This window comes from Trichosurus vulpecula, chromosome 9 (assembly GCF_011100635.1).
Source record: "Trichosurus vulpecula isolate mTriVul1 chromosome 9, mTriVul1.pri, whole genome shotgun sequence".
Taxonomy (NCBI): domain Eukaryota; kingdom Metazoa; phylum Chordata; class Mammalia; order Diprotodontia; family Phalangeridae; genus Trichosurus; species Trichosurus vulpecula.
This window is the reverse complement of record NC_050581.1, coordinates 62,207,634-62,230,802: the sequence shown is the minus strand read 5'-3', so window position 1 is coordinate 62,230,802 and position 23,169 is coordinate 62,207,634. Positions and strand designations below refer to the sequence as shown.

The following is a 23,169-nucleotide window of genomic DNA, read 5'->3' as shown; positions in this document are numbered from 1 at the left end:
GATATTGGCAGTGTAAATCTCTTAGTGCCCCAAGGAACCTTTTAAAGTTAGAAGCGCTACACAGTGACATTACCTGTCCAGACTAAAAAAAATAAAGGGAAAAATTGGCAGCTGTTTTGTCTTTAAACTTTGAATTTTGCAGTAAGAATGATTTGTCTCCAAATTTTATCTGGGAATGAATATCAGTTTATTACATATCTACATTAGATTTTTTTGAAATTTGATCTTGGATTGCAATAAGAAGCTTTAGTTTACAGGAATCAGGCGGTGATGGTCCTTCCATGCTCTGCCTTACTTAGATCATTTCTGGAGTATAATATTCAGTTCTGGGGCCCACAGCTTAAGAAGGATATTGATAAATTGGAGAGCATTTATAGGAGGAAAAACAGGATAGTAAAGTATCTTAGTTCTCATCGTTTGAGGATTGGTTGAAGGAACTTCTTGGAGAAGGGAAGACTTAGGAGCACATGGAAGTTTGTCTTCAAGTATTTGAAAACTTGTGAAGAGGGATTAGCTTTATCCTGTCATAGTCTTTTTTTTCCTGCGTTATTTAATCATTTTATTAATAAGGACTTCAGGTTATTAATAAAAGGATGTTCATTTGGCCATCCCTCTTAAACCAAAGAGCCCTAATGGCAATGGGGTCAGTTTATATACCCTTCGAAGAGAAGGTGTTCCTGAGGGGTGACAGTCAACTCAGAAAAGACAGATGTGGGGTATATTAAAATGAAGGTCTTGGGGTATATGACTTAGGTCACTCAAATCTTGTTCAAAGAAACATCAATTTCCATATCGCTTGTCTTACGCTTTATCCTATTCTGCAGAATGAGGAGAATTAGGTAGAAGTTGCCAAAAGGCAAATTGAAGATTGATATTGAGAAAAACATGCCTCCAAATTAGGGCTGTCTAAAACTATGCAGAAGGGAACAGGGTGCCTTGGGATGGGAGTTCTTTGGGAGAGTTTGAATGACTACTTGTTTTTTCCTGTTATAATTTGGGCTAGATGGCTGCTGGGGTCCTTTCCACCTCTAAAATTTTGTTTTCTTTGTTAGTACTAGAACACTGCAGATATGCCTGTCCTGTGATTTTATTTCTCTTCAAATAGCATCATCAAATGGTCCTTAGTTCATTTCTGTTTTGTGGCTTAGAGTTTTCTGTGCTTAAAGTTGGGGCAACATTAATCTAATAGTTCTAATGATAGGTAGGCTGTGGAAAAGAGTACTACTGACTTGAGAGTCATATGATGTGGATTCAAATTCCACCTCTTATGTGTAATTATCCCACTATGGGTGGTTAAGTAACTGTATGACTGCGAGCAAGTCACTTAACCTCTTTCTATCCCTTAATATCTCCTGTAAAATAAAAGCATTGAACTAGAGGCCATTTAGAACCTTTCCAGCCTTAAATCTGTGATCCTGTAATTTTATGATATGTATTTTAAAAGTATGTATTTCTTTTTTGGAGGGGGGAAGGTAGGGCAATTGGGGTTATGTGACTTGCCCAAGGTCACACAGCTAGTAGGTGTCAAGTGTCTGAGGTCGAATTTGAACTTAGGTCCTCCTGACTCAAGGTCTGGTGCTCTACTCACTGTGCCGCCTAGCTGCCCCTTAAAAGTATATTTTATTGATTTAGCAGGTTAAAAAAAAAAACTAGCCAAAGTATTTGGAATAGCCCAAAGTGTGCTGAAAAGCTTCAAGAGCCTTTCAGAATCTACTCAGAAAAATTCTTCTGAATGATTCCTTCATCTTCTGATATTTTAAAATAATATCTATTTGCTTCAGTACTTAAAAGAATTTGTTTTTGTTGGTAAAAATACTCCTTCCTGCAGAATACATTGCAACTCCTCTGTGCTTTCATTTTTGTTTTGAGTTGTTGTGGCTGAAAATTTCATCACCCTTCAGTAGATGTGGTGTTGAGCCTTTGTAAGGCTGGCTCTCAAATGACAGATATTCAGACTTTTGCTGGAACAGTTCTTAAACATCTTTTCCGGAATGGTAGGACCTGCCACAGTTTTGCTTTATTGACATAGCCTTTGGGATTTAGGGTCAGTTCTGTGACACAGTGAGATATATCAGAGATGACTTTAAGGTAAGAATTATGAAAGAGTAAGCCAAGGACTTTGCATGTTAAACTGATGACTGTATCATAATGAATATAATTTTATGTGACAGGTTACCATATTGCCTTCTTTAATTGATTTATATATGTTTAATACATTATAGTATACAGGCATATAACTTAGAGATTATTAAATCTAGTATTTGTGATAAGCTTTGTATATTCATTTCCTTCTTTGCAGTAATTAATTAGTGCTGTCCTGTCCTGATACTTTAATTATATTATACATGTAATAAAAAGTAGGGCATCAGACTCTTTAAGTTGAGATTATCGCCCTTTGTGGTACTATTGTTTGGGAGAATTTAGTTTACACCAACTTTATCAGGAACATAACACACTGGAATTGGAAGGCTCACACCGGACAAATCATTTATACATTCTTAAGTACTTTGTTCAAGTAAAACTGTTAGCTTTGTTATGTTTCAGATTACTTAATATTGTTGATGTGCTCTGCAGAAAATGTAATAAGGAAACTTGTTAACATGCGGTACTCAAAGCACACAGCCTTTCCATTTCCTTCAAATAAAACAAATGAGTGTGCACTATGATGCTGATATATAACAGAACTATAGAATTGGAAGAGATTTTAGTGTTTGGAGACTCAGGTATTGCTCATGGATACAGCTCTTTAATGGCAGAGCTCTGGGGCTAGACCCCAGGTCTCTTGATGTTCAGTAGTGTTTTCTTTCCACTATATCAGGCTACTTGGTATATAGTGGGTTTGGGGGCGGGGGGAGGGAGGGGAATTCAGTTCCTTTAATGCTGTAATAATGCTGCCTTAGCCTAATGTTTTAACTGTATTGTATATGTAATTCCCTGAGCCTTATTGACAAATTCGAATTTATTACTACTGGTAATTGAATTATTTAATTTTTATTGAAGACTTATTTAATTTTCTTGTCTTAATTACAATATTTTTTGTCGCTGCATGACCAATTAACAGATATTTAGCTTTATTTTATGTTAGCCTTATGACCTTAATGGCTAAGAGGGGGAAGGTAAATGAATATGAAATTATTTTCAGAAATCAAAAATGATTGTCCAGATGGTGGCATTTGCTTGGATATAGTTGTTGCTGTTCCTCTAAATGTGAATGAGTGGAAACTATTATTTGTTTTGAATGTGGAGATTTTACTGGCAAAATTTCCCTTGTACTTGCAAGCCATTATTGGTATTTTCATATAATCAGTTATTCACCAAGCATTTGGTAAGTGCCTACTGGTGCCAGGCACTGTGTGCTAGGTAGGAGCTGGAATACAGACATGTAAGTGAGACTGTCTCTCCGTTGTCTCTCATTGCCACTGCCTAGTTTCCTTCAAAGCTCAGCTCTATCATTACCTGTCATGTAGGACATGAGGCTTTTTCTGATTCCTCCCAAATCCTAGTGCTTCAGCTCCCCTTATAGAATGTATTTGCCTTGAAGTCAGGGACTGTTTTCATTTGTGTCTTTGTATCCTCAACAATTAGCACAATGCCTGGTGCACAGTAAGTAGACACTTAATAAATTTTCTTGAATGATTGATTACATGTGAATACTTAGGCTGAATCTTTTTTTTTTTTTGGAGGCAGGAAGGCAGGGCAGTTGGGGATAAGTGACTTGCCCAAAGTCACACAGTAGCCTGCGTCTTAAAGGAAACTAAGTGCTACCTTGTACATGAGACCTTATTGTTGTTAGTGTCAGGCACCCCCCCCCCCCCAGCCTGCCGGAAAGAAAAATTCAAAACAGAACACATTACTTTGTAATTTTTTTTTACAAGGTAAAAATTTGGTACACAGTAGACATTCATATTGAATGAATGTGGAATGCATTAATAGGATATATTTTATTATTATTATTATTTTGCAGGGGGGGAAGGCAGGGCAATGGGGGGTTAAGTGACTTGCCCAAGGTCATACAGCTAGTGTGTCAAGTGTCTGAGGCCGGATTTGAACTCAGGTCCTCCTGACTCCAGGGCCAGTGCTCCACTCACTGCGCCACCTAGCTGCCCCTATATTTTTATTTTAACTTGGGGTCCATATTACTGTTCTGCCTTTACTATTCCTTCTTTGCCGTAATGGGAGGTATTCGTGAGCTGCTGGGCTGAAGATTTACCACCCTATGACCAACCTAGTGATGACTCTGTCTCAAGTTGGATTAGTCCTCCTGAGCCTTTCAAGCTTGGGAGACTCACAAGTTTGTGTTCAGTCTTTGAGAACTCAGGGTCACCTCAACAACATGAGGAAGTATTGAAGAAGGTCTTCAGGGGAAAATTTGCCAGAAATTTAAGTGCAGGAATTGCGTGTTACCATTTAGAATAATTCTCCAGACTTGACCTCCAATTCCATGATTCTCATCACCTGAACAACATCATTTGGCTGAAGAGTAAACATGGCTAAAATAAAAGATAACCTCCCTGAAGAGTTTCCCACAGCACCACTGTTTTTCCCTTCTAGTTTCCAGGCTCTAACCTCGTTCACACAAAAGTGCTTGTCATTTTTAAATACAAATATAGGTTTTATATAGTACCATATTGGTATAAAAGTATTTTTATTGTCCCTTCAGGGTTATCAGATTCACTTAGGATTTGTATTATTTGGTTTAGGAGACAAATAAAAATAACTTAGAGCAAACATATGTAGCAACTGATGATATCATTCTTTGTTCCGAGTGATAAATGTTTACCCTTAGTCAATCAGGAACTTAGAGTATACTTCCGGGTTCCACTCTATTTACAGAATTCATGAAGAAAATTGTGTTATGAATTTTTACATTGTAGCCTATTTTTTTTCTTTCAGTTAACTTCACCATAGTACTTAAGCATTTTTACACTGTTGCTGCTTGAATACATAGACTTAGTCTGTGTTTAAAAAGGTATTGAGTTCCAGAAAGAGAGTTGGCAGTCATATTGTATCCTACCCTGGTCATTTGTTATTAAGGTCATTGTGGTTAGCTCTGGACATCACATTTTAGAGGACTTGAAAACTGCAAAACATTCCGCAGGCTTTTGTGGTACCTATTGTTAATGAACTGTACTTCTGGGTATTAGAGCAGCATGTTACAGAACAAAGAACATAGTCTTGGGTTTCAGGGGGCCTGGCTTTATGTCTTAATTTCTCTGGGTCTCAGTTTTCTCATTGATGATATATTTAAGTTGATGTTATTGGCATCGCATCACATACTTTATTACACTCTGTAACTCATCTTCCCTTTAGCTGTCAAATTGATCTTCCTAAAGCACAGGTCTGACCATGTCATCTTTCTGCTAAGACAACTCTAGTGGCTTCTGTTACCTCCAAGGTGACATAGAAAATCCTGTTTGAGTTTTAAAACTTTCAAAACCTGGCCCCTTCCTACCTTTCCAGTCTTCTTACACTTCACTCTCTACCTCCCACAGAGTGCCCTGCAATCCAGTGATAGGGGCTCCCTTGTTGCTCCTCAGACAAGACCCTCCATCTCCAGACTGTGGACATTTTCATTGGCTGTCCCCCATGCATGAAATGCTCTCCTCTCCTCATGTCCACTTCTAGGTCTTTTGAGTCCCAACTAAAATCCCACCAATGAGAAGCCTTTTCAGATTCTCCATAAATAGCTACCCTGTTTTGTTAAACCTAGAAGGTATTAATTTTAAAAAGTGCTGCTCTGAATATGTTTGTCTGAAACGCTTTGATAGGAACTTCCTTGGGGGGCATAGGAGTAGTTAAATCACTGGATCACAGGGATGAACAATTGAGTAACTTTGCATGATTCTAAAGTTATTTTTCAGAATGACTGACCAGTTCACAAATTTACTAACAGTGTTATTTTGTCCTTTTCTAACATTGACTATTTCTGTCTTCTGTTCTGATTTCTGTAATCTTTGCCAGTTTGGACATGAGGTGAAACCTTGGAGTTCTAAGTTGGATTTCTCTTACTAGATTTTTAGCTTTTTAAAAAATAGAATTTTTGATACTTTGCATTTCTTTTAGAAGCTGTCTGTTTGTATCCTGTCATCACTTATCTGTTGGGTGATAGCTCTTAGTCTTATATCAAAAATTGATACAAGTATAATATATGTCAATATCAGACTATCGTCAAAGATGACCTCATGTTCTTTTTTTAATTGTTACTTAACTTATTTTTAGTTTTCAGCATTTACTTTGGTACGTTTTAAATTTTCTCCCCCTCCCCAGGATGGCCTGCAATCTGATACAGGCTCTACATACGCAATCCTATTAAATATATTTTCACATTAGTCATGTTGTATAGAATTATAATGAATGGGAGAAGCCATGAGAAAGAAAACAAAACAAACAAAAAAGAAAATAGTCTGCTTCATTCTGCATTCAGACTCCATAGTTCTTTCTCTGGATGTGGATGGCGTTTTCCATCATGAGTCTTTTGAATTGTTTTAGGTCCTTGCATTGCTGAGAAAGTCTAAGTCTATCAAAATCAGTCCTCGCACACTGTGGCTATTACTGTGTACAGTGTTCTCCTGGTTCTGCTCACTTCGCTCAGCATCAGTTCATATAAGTCTCTCCAGGTTTTTCTGGTCTGCTTGTTCATCATTTCTTATAGCACAGTAGTATTCCATTATATTCCTATACCACAACTTGTTCGGCCACATCCCCTTAATTTCTAGTTCTTGGCCACCACAAAGAGAGCTGCTGTAAATATTTTGGTACATGTGGGTCCTTTTCCCATTTTTATGGTCTCTTTGGGATATAGCCTAGAAGCAGTATTGCTGAGTCAAAGGGTTTGCACATTTTTATTATAGCCCTTTGGACATAGTTCCAAATTGCTCCCCAGAATGATTGGATCAGCTCACAGCTCAACCAACAGTAAAGTAGTGTTCCAACTTTCCCACATCTTCATTGATCATTTTCTCAGCTAAAATCCTTAACCTTCTACAGGAAGCCTTCCTAATCTCCTTTCATTCTAGTGCCTTCCCTCTGTTGATTAGTTCAAATTATCCTATATATAGCTTGTTCGTACACAAGTTGTTTGAACATTAGAAATCACTGATAGTCCTTGAGAGCAAGAGCCATCTTTTGCCTTTCTTTGTATCCCCATCACTTAGAACAATGCTGGCATAAATTGTAAGTGCTTAATAAATGGTTATTGACTGATTGACAGTTAAAGGTTTTCCCAGCCCCACTGCTTTTGTTCATCCTTCTCTTTCTGTCTCCTACAGATGCTTACCACTTCGATCTTTCTTGCTCTTAAAAAACATTTTTAAAAATTGATATCATTTGTTTTCTCTCACCTTCATTTCCCAATACATGCTCTTCCAGGAATAAAAAAGTCAGGGTGTGAGGAAAAGACAGTTACTTAAACAACCGGCATCAATCAGGTCCAATAGTATATATTGTGTTCCATCTCCATAATTACCCTAATACCTCTGCAAAGAAGGGAGGGAGAGGCATTCTCACATCGCTTCTTTGGTGCCAAGCTTACTCATTGTAATTAAGTAAAGAGATTTTTGTTATTACTGTTCTTTCCATTTATATTGTAGTTATTATGTATATTGGTTTTTCTGGTTTATTTATTTTATTTCTTCTAAGTTTTTCTGTGCCTCTGGTACTTACTCTCTGTGTAACACGGGGCAGGTCTCCCTTTGGATCTCATTGCCTTCCTCTGTAAAGTTAGAGGGTTGGGCAAGATGACCTTTAAGGTCCCTTCAAGCTCAAGTCTGATTTCTATTGTGCAGAGTATTTCCCTTTTGAAATTCTCACCCTCCTCACCAATGGCTCGTGAATCTAGCTCCTTTCAAGGCTAATCCCAAGTGTCCTTAACCCCCAAATTGTTAGTGTGCATAAGAAATATTTGAAACATTCTAGATCAAAATAAGGGATTCGTTTATGAAGTATCTACTCTGTATCAGCTATTGTGCTAGGTTCAGGGATGCAAAGATCAAAATGACACAAGCCTTCAAAAAATTTGTCTTCTACCACCCGAGCACATTAGAACCCACCTATGACTCAAGTAAGTTCTAGGGGTTTGCATGAGGCATATAGAGTCATACAACTAGTCAGAGCTAGGATTTGCACCTATATTATCTTGCCTCCAAGCCCAGCACTCTCTCCATAATGTTGCGCTGCCTCTGCATTTGTTAGGTGAAAGGCAACATGGCACAGTGGATGGAGGGTTACCTTCAGAGTCACAACAACCTGGGCTCAAGTACAGGCCCTGCTTCATACCCGCTTTGTGACCCTAGGCAAGTTACTACTTGTCAGTGACATAAGTAGTTTTCTAAGACTAAGTTACAAAGAGTTGCAGATCTATGTTGGTCAAGAGAGTTTCTACACCAGGAACCTGCTACACTGATGAAATCACATGTCTAGACTAAAAAAAAATTCAGTTCCTTACCTCCTGTACACATTGTATAGCCCTTTAGGAGAATATGTACTCAAGGGCAAGGACTGTTTGATTTTTATCTTCGTATTTCCATTACTTTGCACTTACGACCTCTCTTTGTTAACCTTCAATTCAGTCTACAGTATTTGTTGAACAGCTGTGGCTAAGAGGGATGGATTTGTAGTCAGAGAACCTGGATTCATATCCCAAGTCTGTGTCACTTTGGATTAACTCCTTATATTCTCACTTTCTTCTCTAAAATGGAAAGGGATTGTATGATGTTTACGGTCTATTCCAACTCTAAATCATGTAGCGAAGGCTCTGAAGAGAAGTGACATAGGCCTGTTTTGAACCTGAGGGATACCTATAGGCTAACAGTAAAAAGCTGGCAAAGACAGTTTTTAAACTTCTGAGTTTATAATTAGAGCACTTTAATATGTTACTGAAAGATGTTGAGTAAGTTGGGTGGGGTGAGTAGGAGAGATAGTGAGATATCAACCAGAAATTTCTTATTGAAGTTTATATCTCCAGTTTGTTAACATAGTAATAGAAATGATGTTTCTTGAAGAAAATGGAATTGTTTCAGGCTAAAATATACAGCACTGATTTAGAGCTAAGAGAACTCAACAGATTTGTAGAATGATCAGGTAGTCTGGTTAAATTTTCTTACTCTGGGTAAGTTAAAGCTATGCTACTGTGTGCAAGTGGGGGAAAGGCTTTAATGAGTCTGAACTGATTTGTGTAGAAAAGGACTTTGTACTTATTTACTTCCTGGGTTTGAATGCATTTAGATCCTTATTGAGCTAGCTATTTTAATAGTGTTACGTTCCTGTTAATTTCCCGCTGTAGAAATTTCGTTCTTAATAAATTTAGTTAATAAGGATTAAGGATCTTCTACTTATACTCCCCCCGCCCCCCAAACAATTAGATTTTTGAATTACAAATGAATAACTGCAACTTACGCAACTATGCTAAAAAAAACCACATATGCTAAATGAGATTTTCTTTTTAGATATTCAGGGCCATAGATATTTGTCAATGTGTCAATAACTTATGCTCTATAAATTCTCAATTATTAACAGGTAGCTAGGTGGCAGGGCTGATAGGGTGTTGAATTTGGAGTCAGAATGGCTTGAGGTAAAATCCATTTGGACACTTACTTGCTGTTATAAATGACTGAATAAGTCATTTAACTTCTCAGCTTCAGTTTCTTTCTCTGTTAAAATGGGGATAATATTAGCACCTACCGTACAGGGTTGTTAAGAGATACCATGCAAAGTAATTTCTAAAAGGAAGGGTATGAGGAAACAGTGCTTGTGTGCTGTGTATATGTAAGCTTTTTTTTTTTTAATCTCAAAGCATCTGGAATTTTAAAAATACAGGTTTTTATCCTCAGGCCTATTCCCAAGTCTTTTGCTTGTTATCCCTAAACACCCCATCCCACTCTTCTTTCCACGGTATTTACTAAGATGCTATCTTATCTCCCTGGACAACTGTGATTGTTATTGATTGGAAGGTATGCTTTCTTTTTGATGTCTTAAGTTCTCTTACAGACTATATCTCCATATGTGTGTGTGTGTATAAGTGTATATGTAAAATATGCCTAATTATTGTTTTTCAGATTCTAAATGGCTTCTAAGAAGTCGGGTTCAGATTTTCACGGTAAGTGGACATTTCTATCCGGATTTGGTTAGAGATTTTGTTACTCATTCAGTATAGCTCAGTTTAGTTTTCTGTTTTCTTTAAATCAGATAGTTTGGAAAATTGGAAGTTATATAGTAGCATAAAACAGATTGGGCAGATAGGCCTCCCCCTCCCCATAGTTTTTGTTCTTATGCCTCAGATTATGTCCATTTAACTTTGGACATTTGGTATATGAAACTTAGGCATAGAGCTGGGAGTAAATGCCTTTAGTTAAGGTTCAGCAGTAAATCTTTTTTTTAATTGAGCTGGTTTTCTTTATAAGTAGCTCCTCAGCTTTCCTTTGTAAATACTGTAAATTCTGTAAAATATTCCCCACTTCCTAAGAAAACTGTACACCTGTAATTCTTTGCACTTATTGTGGATTTTCACTTAATTAAATCTCATACTGCATCTGATATGGGAAGAAAAATAAATAATATAGTAATAGCCTGCTGGCTAATATTAATATGATGCTTACTGTGTGCCGGGCACTGTGCTAAATACTTTACAATTATTATGTTATTTGATCTTCACAAAAACCCTTCGAGGTAGGTGCTGTTCTTATTCCCTTTTTACATATGAGGAAACTGAGGCAAACAGATTAAGTGACTTGTCCAGGGTCATATAGTTAATAAATATCTGAGGCTAGATTAATAATGATAGGTATCTCGGGTCTTCCTGACAGGCCCAGTGCTCTATCTAATATATAAAATTAATAAATTAAAAGTAAATTAATAAAATAATTAAACTAGATTTAATAATTAAATCAATAATCAAATAAGTAATGATGATTAATGCTAAATAAATGTAAGAAGAATTATGTAGGGACATTAGTTTGTAATATAAGCAAATACAATTTTGCCATCGTTTACTTAAATATGGCTAATAATGATAGTAACTTCTACATTTGTGTGATTTACTGAGAATTTACATATAAGTATCTATTTTATCCTCATAACAAACCTGTAAGGTAGGTAATGTAAGTATTATTAACCCCATTTCATAATGGGGCCTGGGATTCAGAGAGATGTAAAGTATTTACTTAAAGTCACACAACTATTAAGGGGAAGACTGGGGATTTGGGGATGAAAATTTTGTTATCTTGCATTGTGGGAGAATAAAATTGCCTAGGAATAGTTACACTTACAAAAGGAAGGCAATATGTAATAGTGAAAAGAGCACTGGACTTGGAATTAAGAGGACCTTGGTATCATGTGATTTGGGGCAAGTCATTTAATTTGTCTTATATCATTTGTAAAATGAAAAGGTTGGTGCAGTTCTAACTCCCTACTATTCTAAAAACATTTTCATCCACAGATTACTGTAGTGAGGTTGGAAAGTAAATGTTAAGTTAAGCCTAGAGAAATAATAATGATAAATAGATAGATCTGAAATTGCCTTTGGATCTCTTAGCTAGGATTAGTTAAGGCCAGCAACTCAGAACAGAAATAATGATGGATGATAGAACAAAAGAAGGAAAAAGAGTAACGAGCGAGGGAGGATAACCTCACAGTTGTTAAAACTTTGAACTCATACCTCTCAAGAACAACAAAAACAGAATTTTACCACTTGGTGCTTTTATCTCATAGAAAGTATAGTGTTGATCTAAGAGAAAATAATTCATATTCTGGTTTTATTTTGTCATGTAAGCAAACCAGTGAGGCAACTTAAGATTTTCTATGCAATCTTTCTAAGCTTTCAATAAGTCTGTCAGTTAATCATCAAGCATTTCTTAAGCACATCACATGTGCCATAGCCACTGGGGTTACAGACAAAAAAAACCCCGATCTATTCTTAAGGATCTTGCCTTCTGTCAGGGGAGACAAGTTGCACATATATAAAATATACTGAATAAATGCAAGATAATTAAATATGAGGTAATTAGGGAGAGTTAACACTCTTAACCGTTGGTGTGGGGAGGAATCAAGAAAGGCTTCATGTACAAAGTGATACTTCATTTTAAAGGAAGAAAAGGAGTTTATGAGGTAAGGATAAGAAGGGAGTAGATTGCTTCCCTACTACACATAGAGGGTATAGCCAGAGCAAAGGCATGGAGTTGGGAGATGGCAAGTCTTTTAAAAATGTCATTCATTTTTAGAACCACATTTTTGCTTCTGCTTTTGTGAAACTTTTGAGGGGAAAACTGTTTATATCTAACATCATAAGATGCAACCTTGGCTTTGCATAGTTTTATTAGGCCTCCATTTAATAAAATTGACTTTCAGTGACATGTTCAGATTAAGAGTGAGGATTTGTAATGAGGAATAAATGTCGGTAATGCTGGTTTCTGGTTGGAAAAAATACTAGGCCTTTTGTAGTACTACCTTACACCCAGCATTTGACTTTTTTTTTCTTTTTTCTTTTTTTTTTTGGAGGGGGGAATGCAAGGCAATTGGGGTTAAGTAACTTGCCCAAGGTCACACAGCTAGCGTGTCAAATGTCTAAGGTCGGATTTGAACTCAGGTCCTCCTGACTCCAGGGCTGGTACTCTACTCACTGCGCAACTTAGCTGCCCCCAGCATTTGACTTAAAATTCATTTTTATACCTTAAGAGGAATGTGTTCTGAATTCTAAATAAACAGCTTTAAAAATCCTTCTATGTAATAAAAACTCACTTTCGATTGACATGTTTGTACTGTGCTTTTGCTGGCAGCTGCTTTTGAGATGTATCAATCTCTGTTGTCCTTGGTTTTAGTCTTTATTAAGAGCCCAAGGAGAAGGCACCTCTTCTGTTGAAGTGGTACCTAAGGCTTCCCCCAAATTGGTCATTAAATATTACCCTCCCCCACTTTTGCAGGTGACATGTGGTTTATATGTTTGAGGGCTAGCTATATTAGTGAGTCCTAATCTTTGAAAAATTAGATTCACAGCTGGAAAGCACCTTACAGGTTTGGATTCTCTGGTTCAACACCCTCATTTTTCATACAAGGAAAATTGTAGCTGAAAGACTAAGTACCAGCGTCATACAAATAATGTTTATTTGCTTCAGAATATAACTACTTAATTTTGGATTTTTCTTTAGATGTGAACCTTAGGAAGGGAAAACTGGAAATAACTTCTTTTGCTCAAGATTCAACTAGGTCATAAGTAGGTAGCAGATTTAGTATTTAATCCAGGTCCTTTGGTTCCAGAAGTCTAGTGTCTTTCCATTATCTCATTGCCAATGGCACCTAGTTTCATTTCGAAGTCTCATCCATCTCCAACCTGTCTAAATACTATAGGATACAGAAAAGACCTCATTTAAGCATAATCTACCTAAATGTAAATCTCAACCAGAATTTTTCCTCTGCCCAGCCTGCTTTTATCAGAAAAGAGAAAAAACCTAAGAAAACCTCATAGAAGTGATTTAGGCAATAAAGGGAAACTTCTAGCTTAGTCTTCTTATACTCAGTTTCTTATACTACTCAGTTATCAGAGCGAATATTCACATGAGGCACTATTAGATGTTCAGTACTTTTTATTAAGTTAAAAAAATGAATTCACACATTTTAGGAACACTTTCAGTAAGTTTTGAAACTTAAAAGTGTACCTGGCCAACATTTTGGCTAATGGAAATTTGATAATTTTTATTTTGAAAAATTAATTTTATTTAGAGGACATTGGCAATTTCATGACATTTTCAAATAGGTACCCTGGAACATGGCAAAACTTAGGTAAATCCCTGTGATTGTGTTACATTTCATAAATATCAGCATAGTTCATGCTCATTAGCCTGTCATCACATATTCCCATTGCTTCCTTAAAAAAATTCTAAAGGACCACATGATTTCTGATTATTTAGTGTACTGCTGGCTGTTGGAAAACAAGGTGTATAACATTGATTCATCTGGAAAACTGAGCCAGATAAAGTTGCGCAGTACACATAGTGACATTGTTAACCTGTGATGGTAACTAGCACATATTTGTGGTTTTCTGATTCGTTGATTTATTGCTTTCCTGAAATTTATCAGTTACAATTCCCTTGTGTCTGGGGAGATCAGACCACTAAAAACATTCTTGTTCTTTATCTGAGACAAGGGAAAGATCCTCAAAACTTCAGGTGAATCTTAACTCCATCTTCAAGTTAAAGTTGTTGTTCTGTGATTGAAGAATGATGGGAAGATTTATATTTATATTTTTGCCAATTACATGGTAGTTAAGGTAAAAACTTGATGAGGGAAGGAGATACTAGATTGCTTCTTTTTTGGGTGTTATCCCTTTCTGGTGTTTACCCCCAGGAAATTCATGCTTCCTCTGTGGCCTTTTGTATGTAACATGTATTGATGATTAAGATTGTACCCTAAATTAGCATTTTGGAGAGACATTGGCCAACAATACCAATGCTAGTGCTAAATGATGCAAAATCTTTAATATGCTTGGCAACTGAATTATGACAAATTATTCAGCTCAACAAATTTTTTAAAAGTTACTTTTTATATTAATAGTACTATGCTAGGCTCTGTAGGAGATGCAAAATAGAACATAGACTGTCTTGAAGAAGCTTACAGTTTTATCAGGGAAACAACTTGCATACAGGAAATTGAAAAACAATATCAAGTAATATAAGAAAGTGTTAGGTTGTATGGCACAGATTCTTAAGTAGGAATTCAGAGAAGGATAGGATTATTGTGGACTTGGATATGCCTCAAGAAATGCTTCTAGGAGGAGAAAGGATTAGGTTATTCCTTGTTCAGTACCTTCTGTATTGTCTTCCTTCCCTCTCTTCTAACAACCAAAGAGAACAACTTGCTTCTTACTAGCAGCCTATAACTAAAATATTTTTCAGCAAAAAACTACCATGATTTAGTTGGACCTTGAAGGGAGCCAGTCAGGTAAAATGGTCCACAAGAGACCCAGTAACTTAAAATGTATAGATCTTCCCACCTCCATGACTGATTGGAATCATTTCTTAGTGGCAGCAGATAATGAAAATGTTTTTCAGCTACTGTATTAACTTTTTTTTTTATTAGTACGCAAACCTTTCAGTGACCTGACCATAAAAAAATTAGCTGTGGTATAGTTTCAACCTTGAAGGTAGGAGAGATTACACTATTACACTAGGAGAGGGATTGCACTATTCCTTCTATTCATTTCTGTTCAGCAGTTTGCTTCTTACTATCAGGAGATAATGAAAATGTTTTTCAGCAAAAATAGTGATGTTGTTTAGACCTTGAAGGTAGCAGGTCAGGTAGAACTGGGTAGAACAAGGATTTAAAATATGCTGTCATTTAACTTACAGATCCCAATAACAAAAACAAAACCCTGAGAAATAATCTTTAATGAGTCCAAGGGTCTATACCAGGGAACCTGCAGCCTCGAGGCCACATGTGGCTTTCTAGGTCATTGGGTGGGTCCTTTTCACTGAATCCAAGTTTTATTAAGGGGATTTGTTCTGTGAAGTTTGGATTCCATCAAAGGGCTACACTTGAGGACCTAGAGGGCCATAGGTTACTCACCGTGGTCTGAACCATGATACCTAGTATCTTCTAATGTTTTGCATTTATTCCCATGATTTTGCCCCAACTTTCCTTTCTTATGCCTTTGCCTTTTGAAAAATCTACATTTGTACCAGAAATAAAATGTGGTGCCTTTTCTTATTCAGTGTTTTTCTTTATACAAACTTGACATCAACTAGAATGGTGCACCCCTTTAGGTGATTTTCTTTTGTGAGTCCTGAACCAGTTTAAGATGAGACCCCCACCTCCCACTGCTTAGATACAGATATATTTTGGGATTTTGAGAATAGCTTTGGCTCTTGCTTTTCTTAAGACTTTAGGAACTGAAAGACCAGTCAGTTGAGGAGATACTGAGATTAATGGTAGGTAGGCCCTTTTTAACCTTAGCTTCTCCTAACAAATAGTCTTCAAATAGCATGAGTTAATTTGCTTTTAATGAACAGATACAGGACCATGGTAGAAGAAATAAATGTATTTTTGTTCTTGCTTCATTTTAGGAACTTTCAGTTACCTTGATGATGTCCCATTTAAGATAGGAGACAAATTCAAAACACCAGCTAAAGTTGGTCTGCCTATTGGATTCTCCTTGCCTGATTGTTTACAAGCTGTCAGGGAAATACAAGTAAGTATTTCTTCTTAACATTATATGACAAAATGGGAAAATTTTATCTATCTCAGCCATTCTCAAATTATCTTATTTAAGTGCTTACTAGTTTTCAGTTAAACTTTTTCTAGTTGCTCCAAGTTTTAAGTATATACTAGGTCCTAAAGTTGATGTGGAAGGGTATACACTTCTCACCTCTTTCAGTTTGAATTTTCCCTCTCTTTATCCAAGTGTGCATAATAATAAAATAGATATATTCCTAGCTTTACCACTGAGTAAGTTATGTGACCTCAGGCAAATCATTTAATTTCTCATTCTTAAGTTTTTTGATAGTAATACTTACGCAGCTTCTCTCCTGAGGTAGTTATGAAGCTCACACACGAAAATGTATTGTATTCTTTATGCATTTTATAAATATAACTTATTTTTTATTATTCTATAAAGCCTATTCTGAGTTAGTCATTCCATTGAGAAATATGTGTCTGATTAGTCTCAGGTTTCAAATTTCATGGGGAAAATATTTATGAAAAAATTCATTGGTACATTAAGTTATTTGCCTAAGGTCATGTAGGTAATCAGTAACAGAATTAGGATTGGAACTCAAATCTTATCTCTTGTAGGCTGGTGCTTTTCCTATTATTTAATTTTTTAAAAAAGCTTTGATGTTTGTGCCACTATCATTGTTTATATGCACATAGTACTCTAGAGGGCACTGTTATATAATGGATAGATAACTCAATCTGTAATCAGAGATCATGGTTCAAGTCTTAATCTTGAAGGATGGTGAGAATTTAGATAGGGGGAGGGAGGGAGGGAAGAGCATCATTAATAAAGGCAGAGGTGGGAATAAGAATTGTGGCTGTGGCAGAGGTGAGGAGATAGACTGACCTTTGTGGAGCAGACAGTGTCACTTGGGGGAAGTTGATATGGAAAGCAGTTGGGTTCAATTCTAGGTATTTGAACAAGGGTTCAAATTAACCGTGTCTTAATACAAAATTTGGCAGTTAAGTTTAAAAAAAAAAACCCTGTTTTCCACTGAGTAAGATAAAATAGTAATGACATTTTGGGGTATTTACTTAAGACCTACTTTTTTGTATTACATGGTCAAGATGTTGTGATATAGACAAGGTGCCTAAGATAGTCTTAACTGTACTTCTTTGGTTGAAGGTGGCAAACACATTTCTCAGCCCCTGGCCACTGAAGCTCAGGATGGTGTAAAAATATAAAAATGTTCATTTCCAATAACAGGAAAGTGTGTTGGATACTGGGTAGGAACAGCATAGCATGGCAGAAAAGGATACTGGCTCTAGAGTCCAAGTTCTTGCATTCGATTCTCATATCTCGTGTTTACTTCCTAGGTAACTTTAGGCAGGTCAACTTGACCTTCGTAGATCTTGTTTCCTTCTCTGTAAAATGAGGGAGTTGGAAGAGATACCCCTTCTGAGATTCCTTCTAGCTCTAGGTCCAGGGTCCTATTATCTGATCAAATCCTGGCTTTGCTGCAAATCGTCTATGTGACCTTGAGCAAGTCACTTCCTCATCTCTGGATCAAAATTTCCTTATGTGAAAAATGAGACAGAGGTGGAGCTTAAATAGTTGCCCTCTAAGGTCCCTTCCATTCCTAAATCTATGTTCCTATTAAATACTTGGGCAGTTTTTTGGCTGTTTTATAAGCTGCTACTTAAAAAGGTTAAATGCCAATGCTGACCCATCTTAAATGTTTTCCCCTGTCATTTATGAAAGTGGGTGTGTGTGTCTGTCTGATTGTGAGTGTGCAATCTTAATTTGTTTTGGAAGGAGCAACTTGATTATAAAGGAGCCTCATTTGTTAGTCTGGATACCATGACATTTTTCTGTAAAATTTTTCATTTCATTTTACTCATTTCATTATTCCCAAATAAAATCTAAATAGTAAATAGTGTCATTGGGAGAGTTGAGCCGTGACTCTCAGATAGCAGTATTTTATAGATTATAGATGAAAATGAAAATTCCCTTTGTTGATCAGTCAACATTCTTTTGTTACTCACCTGCTGTCTGTGCCAGGTACTCTGCTAGGAGTTGAGGTTACAGTCAAAAAACAGTCCCTGCCCTCAAGGAGCTTATCTTCTATGCGAGAAGACAACACATACGTAAATAAGTATTGAATATATACAAGGTAAATTGTCCTTAGAGTTGTATAGTCATTTTATTAGCAGCAGTAGCCACAAATATTTATGCTAGGCACAACCATAAAATCAGTTATTTTTGTTAACTAATTTGGCTTGAGAAAATTAAGAGCCTGATCCAATGGTTTTTGAGTCTTTTTGTAGTAGTTGAGGTACTTAGTTAAGTACTTAGGTGCATGATGCAGTGCTTTCTTCATTTTACCAAAAAGTTGATTTACTTTTGAGATTAAACCATGGTGCTAATGAGGACATGGCTATTCAGTTCATGTATATTTTGGCTACAGACAGAGCTTACCCTGCCTGGAACAAGAGGGAAACAGTAGTGCAACCTATCTTCACTAAAGGGAAAGCATCTCAGAACCATGTCCCTTGATGATGTGGGTCAGTCTTCCCATACGAAAAGACGAAACAAACCATTAAAATAGACACAGAGCCTGCCTCAGGGGGCTGCAGCCTGAAACTTACCCAGTTTTCCACCCTAATTTTCTCCTTAACTTAGGGTTAGTGTTCAGTTGTTTTCAGGAGAAAAGTAGTGTTTGCTATCTTGTGTACATAAATAGTTTTGTTACAGTTGGGAGTTTGTGGGAGATGGAGAAGTAGAAATCAAATCACCATCTTTGATTTCTTCCTCAATTGTAGTAGTATGATAGATGTGTGCTTCTACATTTTTGGGGAGGTACTACAAACTTGCTAATGAGAGTTCATTGCCTTTGGACTTTTAAAAATTTGAAGCTCTCACGATTCCACTGTAGTTTAAAATTTGTAACATATATCTGTTGCATGTTGGATGGTGAGGTTTTAGACTCAGTAATTTTCCTAGAAGTTCTTTTCATTCTTTTTAAATCTTTCTGTGACATGAATCTTTCCCTAGGCATAGATTTTTCTGAGGTTACTTCCCTGTGCATGGGCTGCCTACTTTAAGAAAATGAGCTGGCAGATTATTTTCTCCTGAAAATGTATGAAGGGTCAATTTTTTAAAAATTATATCTTATATCATTCACACACACCCCCATCCCTTGCCATTTAACCTCCTATATTAAAAATCACTCTTAAAGAAAAAAGTCATCAAAAATACATCAAAAAGCTCAGAAAATTTATCTGAGATGCACTATACCCATGGACCTCCCACCCATGCAAGTAAGTGGAGGGGTTGTATTTTCTTACGACTTTTCTTTGGAGCCATATTTATTCTTTTGTAATTCTTCAGCATTCAGTTTTGATTGTTTTGTAGTTGTTCTGTCTGTTTACATTGCTGTAGTCATTTTCTGTATTGTTTTCTTGACTTTGTTTTACTTCACTCTACATCAGACCACTTTTTCCATGATTTCTGTATTCATCACTTATTTCTTATATTCTATTATATTCATGTACTATAAATTCTTTAGCCATTTTCCACTTGATGGGCATATACTTTGTTTCTAATTCTTTTGCTACCTCACAAAATCCTGCTGTAAATATCGTGGTGTATTTCTTGTTGTTCAGTCATGTCAGACTCTTCATGGCTCAATTTGGGGTTTTCTTGGCAGTGATACCAGAGTGATTTGCTATTTTCTTCTCCAGATGATTTTACAGATGAGGAAACTGAGGCAAATAGGGTTAAGTGACTTGCCCATAGTTATATTGCTAGGAAGTGTCTGAGGCCAGATTTGAACTCAGAAAAACTAGTCTTCCTGATTCCAGGCCTGGCACCCTATACTCCACCACCTAGCTGCTCCATTTTAGTATATAGGGACTTTTATCAATGTCCTCCTTGGGGTATAAGCTTATTAGTGGAATTTCTGGGTTAGAGGGTGTGGACATTTTGGAAACTTGAAATTGCTTCCAAGAAGGGTCAGTTTTAATATTTATTTTGGTGGATAGCCTGTAGTTTCTGGAATTAATAGGTCATTATGTTTAAAACATTCAGTTTGACTGCCACATTTCAGTGAGTAGAGATTTAAGATCTAATTTTAATTCTACCGGTAATATGGTTTATGTATACTCACAAAGTCAAATATATTTCTTCAGCTCTCTAGTTTTAGGGTTCCTCTCAAAGACAAGACATTGCTGTTAGAAATATATCTTCATCTGTGTACAGTACAGGTTTTCTTTAGATCTGGGAAAGTCGAGGTGATATTGTGTATGCTAGGCATAGGAGCCAGCTGAGTTATCTCTTATTTTAGTCCTGTGTTCTAATTTTCCAGTAGATCATCCCTAATCTCTTTTCCTTAGGCCGTATTATCATTTCTGTTTTCCTTTTTACTTCTAATCCTGGACAAATCAGTAACATACACAATCATTTGCAGAGTCTTGGTGATTTACCGAGGAGATTACTGACTTTTATTATATATTACTTCCTGAAAAGTCATTTGTAAATGAATCTTTGTGGAATTATTTAAAATGTACTAGTGGACCTTTATGTTTAAAAGAACCCTGAAATGATTACTCTCAGATTTGTTTTGTAAATTCTGATCTGTAGGCATGCATTTTTTTAAGTGAAGGTAGATCCACATTTTTGAAAGGTGGGCTGATTAACGTCATCACTAGACAGTATTTTGTTGAGCATGTATTATTTGTAAGATGTTAGGGATACAAACAAACAAATTATGATCTGTGCTCATGTGGATCTTAAAATCTAGTAGTAGGAGGCCCAAGACTTGTAAATTGTGAACTTAGAACTAGGAGACCTAAGGGGTTCTTTATTTTACAGGAGGTTAAATGACTTGCCCAAAGGTAAACACATAGGAAGTAGCAGAGTAAGTCTTCAAACACTGGTCCTCAGCACTCTTTCCACTGCCTCTCTCTGGTTTATATATACAGAAGAGTAAGTATCAGCATAAAGCTGCATTGCCAAGGAAGTATCAAATAAGTGTCACAGACAGTAAGTTCAAAGGACATGATTATAACTAAGAGTTTGAGTAGTTTGGAAGGCCTTAAGGAAGAGGTGTTATACCTGATCCAGGCCTCAAAGGACAAATAAAGAAATGTGGAGCACGTTCCATTCAAGGGAAATATTGTGAGCAGGCGTAATGTTTTGGGTGACAGACCAATTTAGTGGGATACAATAATGATGGTAGTGAGTTCTTTATAGTAAAATTTTTCTGGAAGGAGTGAAAAAGCAAAATTTGTTTAGTCAAGTAATATAAAAGGATGTCATAATCTGCTTGTATATAGAAAATAAACTAACCTTGTTTTTATATCACCAGTCCGGGTATCACATATTGTATGAAAGGGAAGACTGGACAAGGGAAGTGTTGATATCAAAGCTCTCACTTAAATGATCTGTTTTCACAAAAAGTATTTTAACTCTTTAAAAGAACAAACTGTCTGAAGTATGAAAGAATGATATTCATATGCTTAATGTCTTTCTCTTTTTTGTTATATTTTGCAGTATGACTTTTCCTTGGAAAAAAAAACAATCGAGTGGGCAGAAGACATTAAGAAAATCCAGGAAGCTCAGTGGGAAGCTGAGCGAAAGGCTGAAGAAACGGAATCCAAAGTGAATTCCAAGAGTGGCCCAGAGGGTGACAGCAAAATGGGTTTCTCAAAGACACACTGCCCGACCACAATGCCACCTCCCATTAACCCCATCCTTGCCAGCTTACAGCACAACAATATTCTCACCCCAACCCGTGTTAGCAGCAGTGCCATAAAACAGAAGGTTCTCAGCCCGCCCCATACCAAGGCAGACTTCAACCCTGCTGACTTTGAATGTGAAGAGGATCCATTTGATAACATGGAATTAAAAACTATTGATGAGAAAGAAGAACTGAGAAACATTCTTGTTGGTACAACTGGGCCTATTGTGGCCCAGATCTTAGACAATAACTTACCTAAAGGAGGGTCTGGGTCTGTGTTGCAGGACCAGGAGGTCTTGGCATCCCTGGAAAGGGCTGCACTGGATTTCAAGCCCCTTCACAAACCCAATGGCTTTATCACTTTACCACAGTTAGGTAATTGTGAAAAGATGTCACTGTCTTCCAAAGTGTCCCTCCCTCCTATCACTGCTGTGAGCAATATCAAGTCTCTTTCCTTCCCTAAACTTGACTCGGATGACAGTGAGCAGAAGACAGCAAAACTTGCAAGCACTTTTCACAGCACCACCTGCCTCCGTAATGGCACTTTCTTGAATTCCTTAAAACCCTGCTCCCAGAACAATGCTAGTGAACTCAATGGATACCTTGGGGTGGGACTTTCAGCTTTAAATTTGGACAGTGGCAAGGAAACACCAGCACTATCCCCCTCATCCCAGCTGCCTTCCTTGTCTGTTTTGTCAGTGTGTACAGAAGAGTCATCACCTCCAAATACAGTGCTGACGGTAAGATATTTTGATTGTTTTTAAGGTAACCAAATGAACACTTTTCTGACCCACCGAAAGTGAGGGATTGTAGGAATTAGTTTTGAGCATATGTGGATGACGTCAAGATGGGGCGTGGTTTTGTTGAGATTGATTGTGAGGATGAGAGCATTTGGGGTTATTTTCATTCTCAGCCTCGTGCTAGCCATGACCACTAACCTAATCTAGGCTTCTTTCTTAGATTGAAGCTATTTGCAGGTGCCTGCCTCTCTGATGCCCAGTATATTCCTTTGTTTTTATGGCTCTGGTGAGGACAAGAAATTGCTTTTTAATGTATTTTAAAATTTTTTCCCCTTTTTCATACATTTCCTTTCCAATTTTTCTATCACCTTTCAGCATTTCTTCAGCTCATTTCCTGTCTTAATGTTCTCAGGTGTGATTTTTTTCAGTTGTGGATCTTTGACTAGGTTGAGTTTGGGTATATTCTGAGAAGCATCTTTGTGTGCTGCTGCCTTTTCCATGGGCTATGAAGAGGGAAAATATTAACATTCAAAAGTCTTGACATTTAATAGAAG

At 36.8% G+C, this 23,169-nt stretch overlaps 1 protein-coding gene across 1 annotated transcript in view; it reads left to right on the top strand.

Annotated features, from left to right (window-relative positions):
• The window catches only part of UBAP1 (ubiquitin associated protein 1), a 51,460-nt gene that overhangs the window by 20,177 nt on the left and 8,114 nt on the right, over window positions 1-23,169 (top strand). Inside the window, exons 2-4 of the mRNA XM_036739175.1 lie at window positions 10,053-10,093; window positions 16,047-16,171; window positions 21,689-22,615. Coding sequence (XP_036595070.1) covers window positions 10,060-10,093; window positions 16,047-16,171; window positions 21,689-22,615 — 1,086 coding nt within the window. The 5' untranslated portion in view covers window positions 10,053-10,059. The remainder of the gene's footprint in view (window positions 1-10,052; window positions 10,094-16,046; window positions 16,172-21,688; window positions 22,616-23,169) is intronic.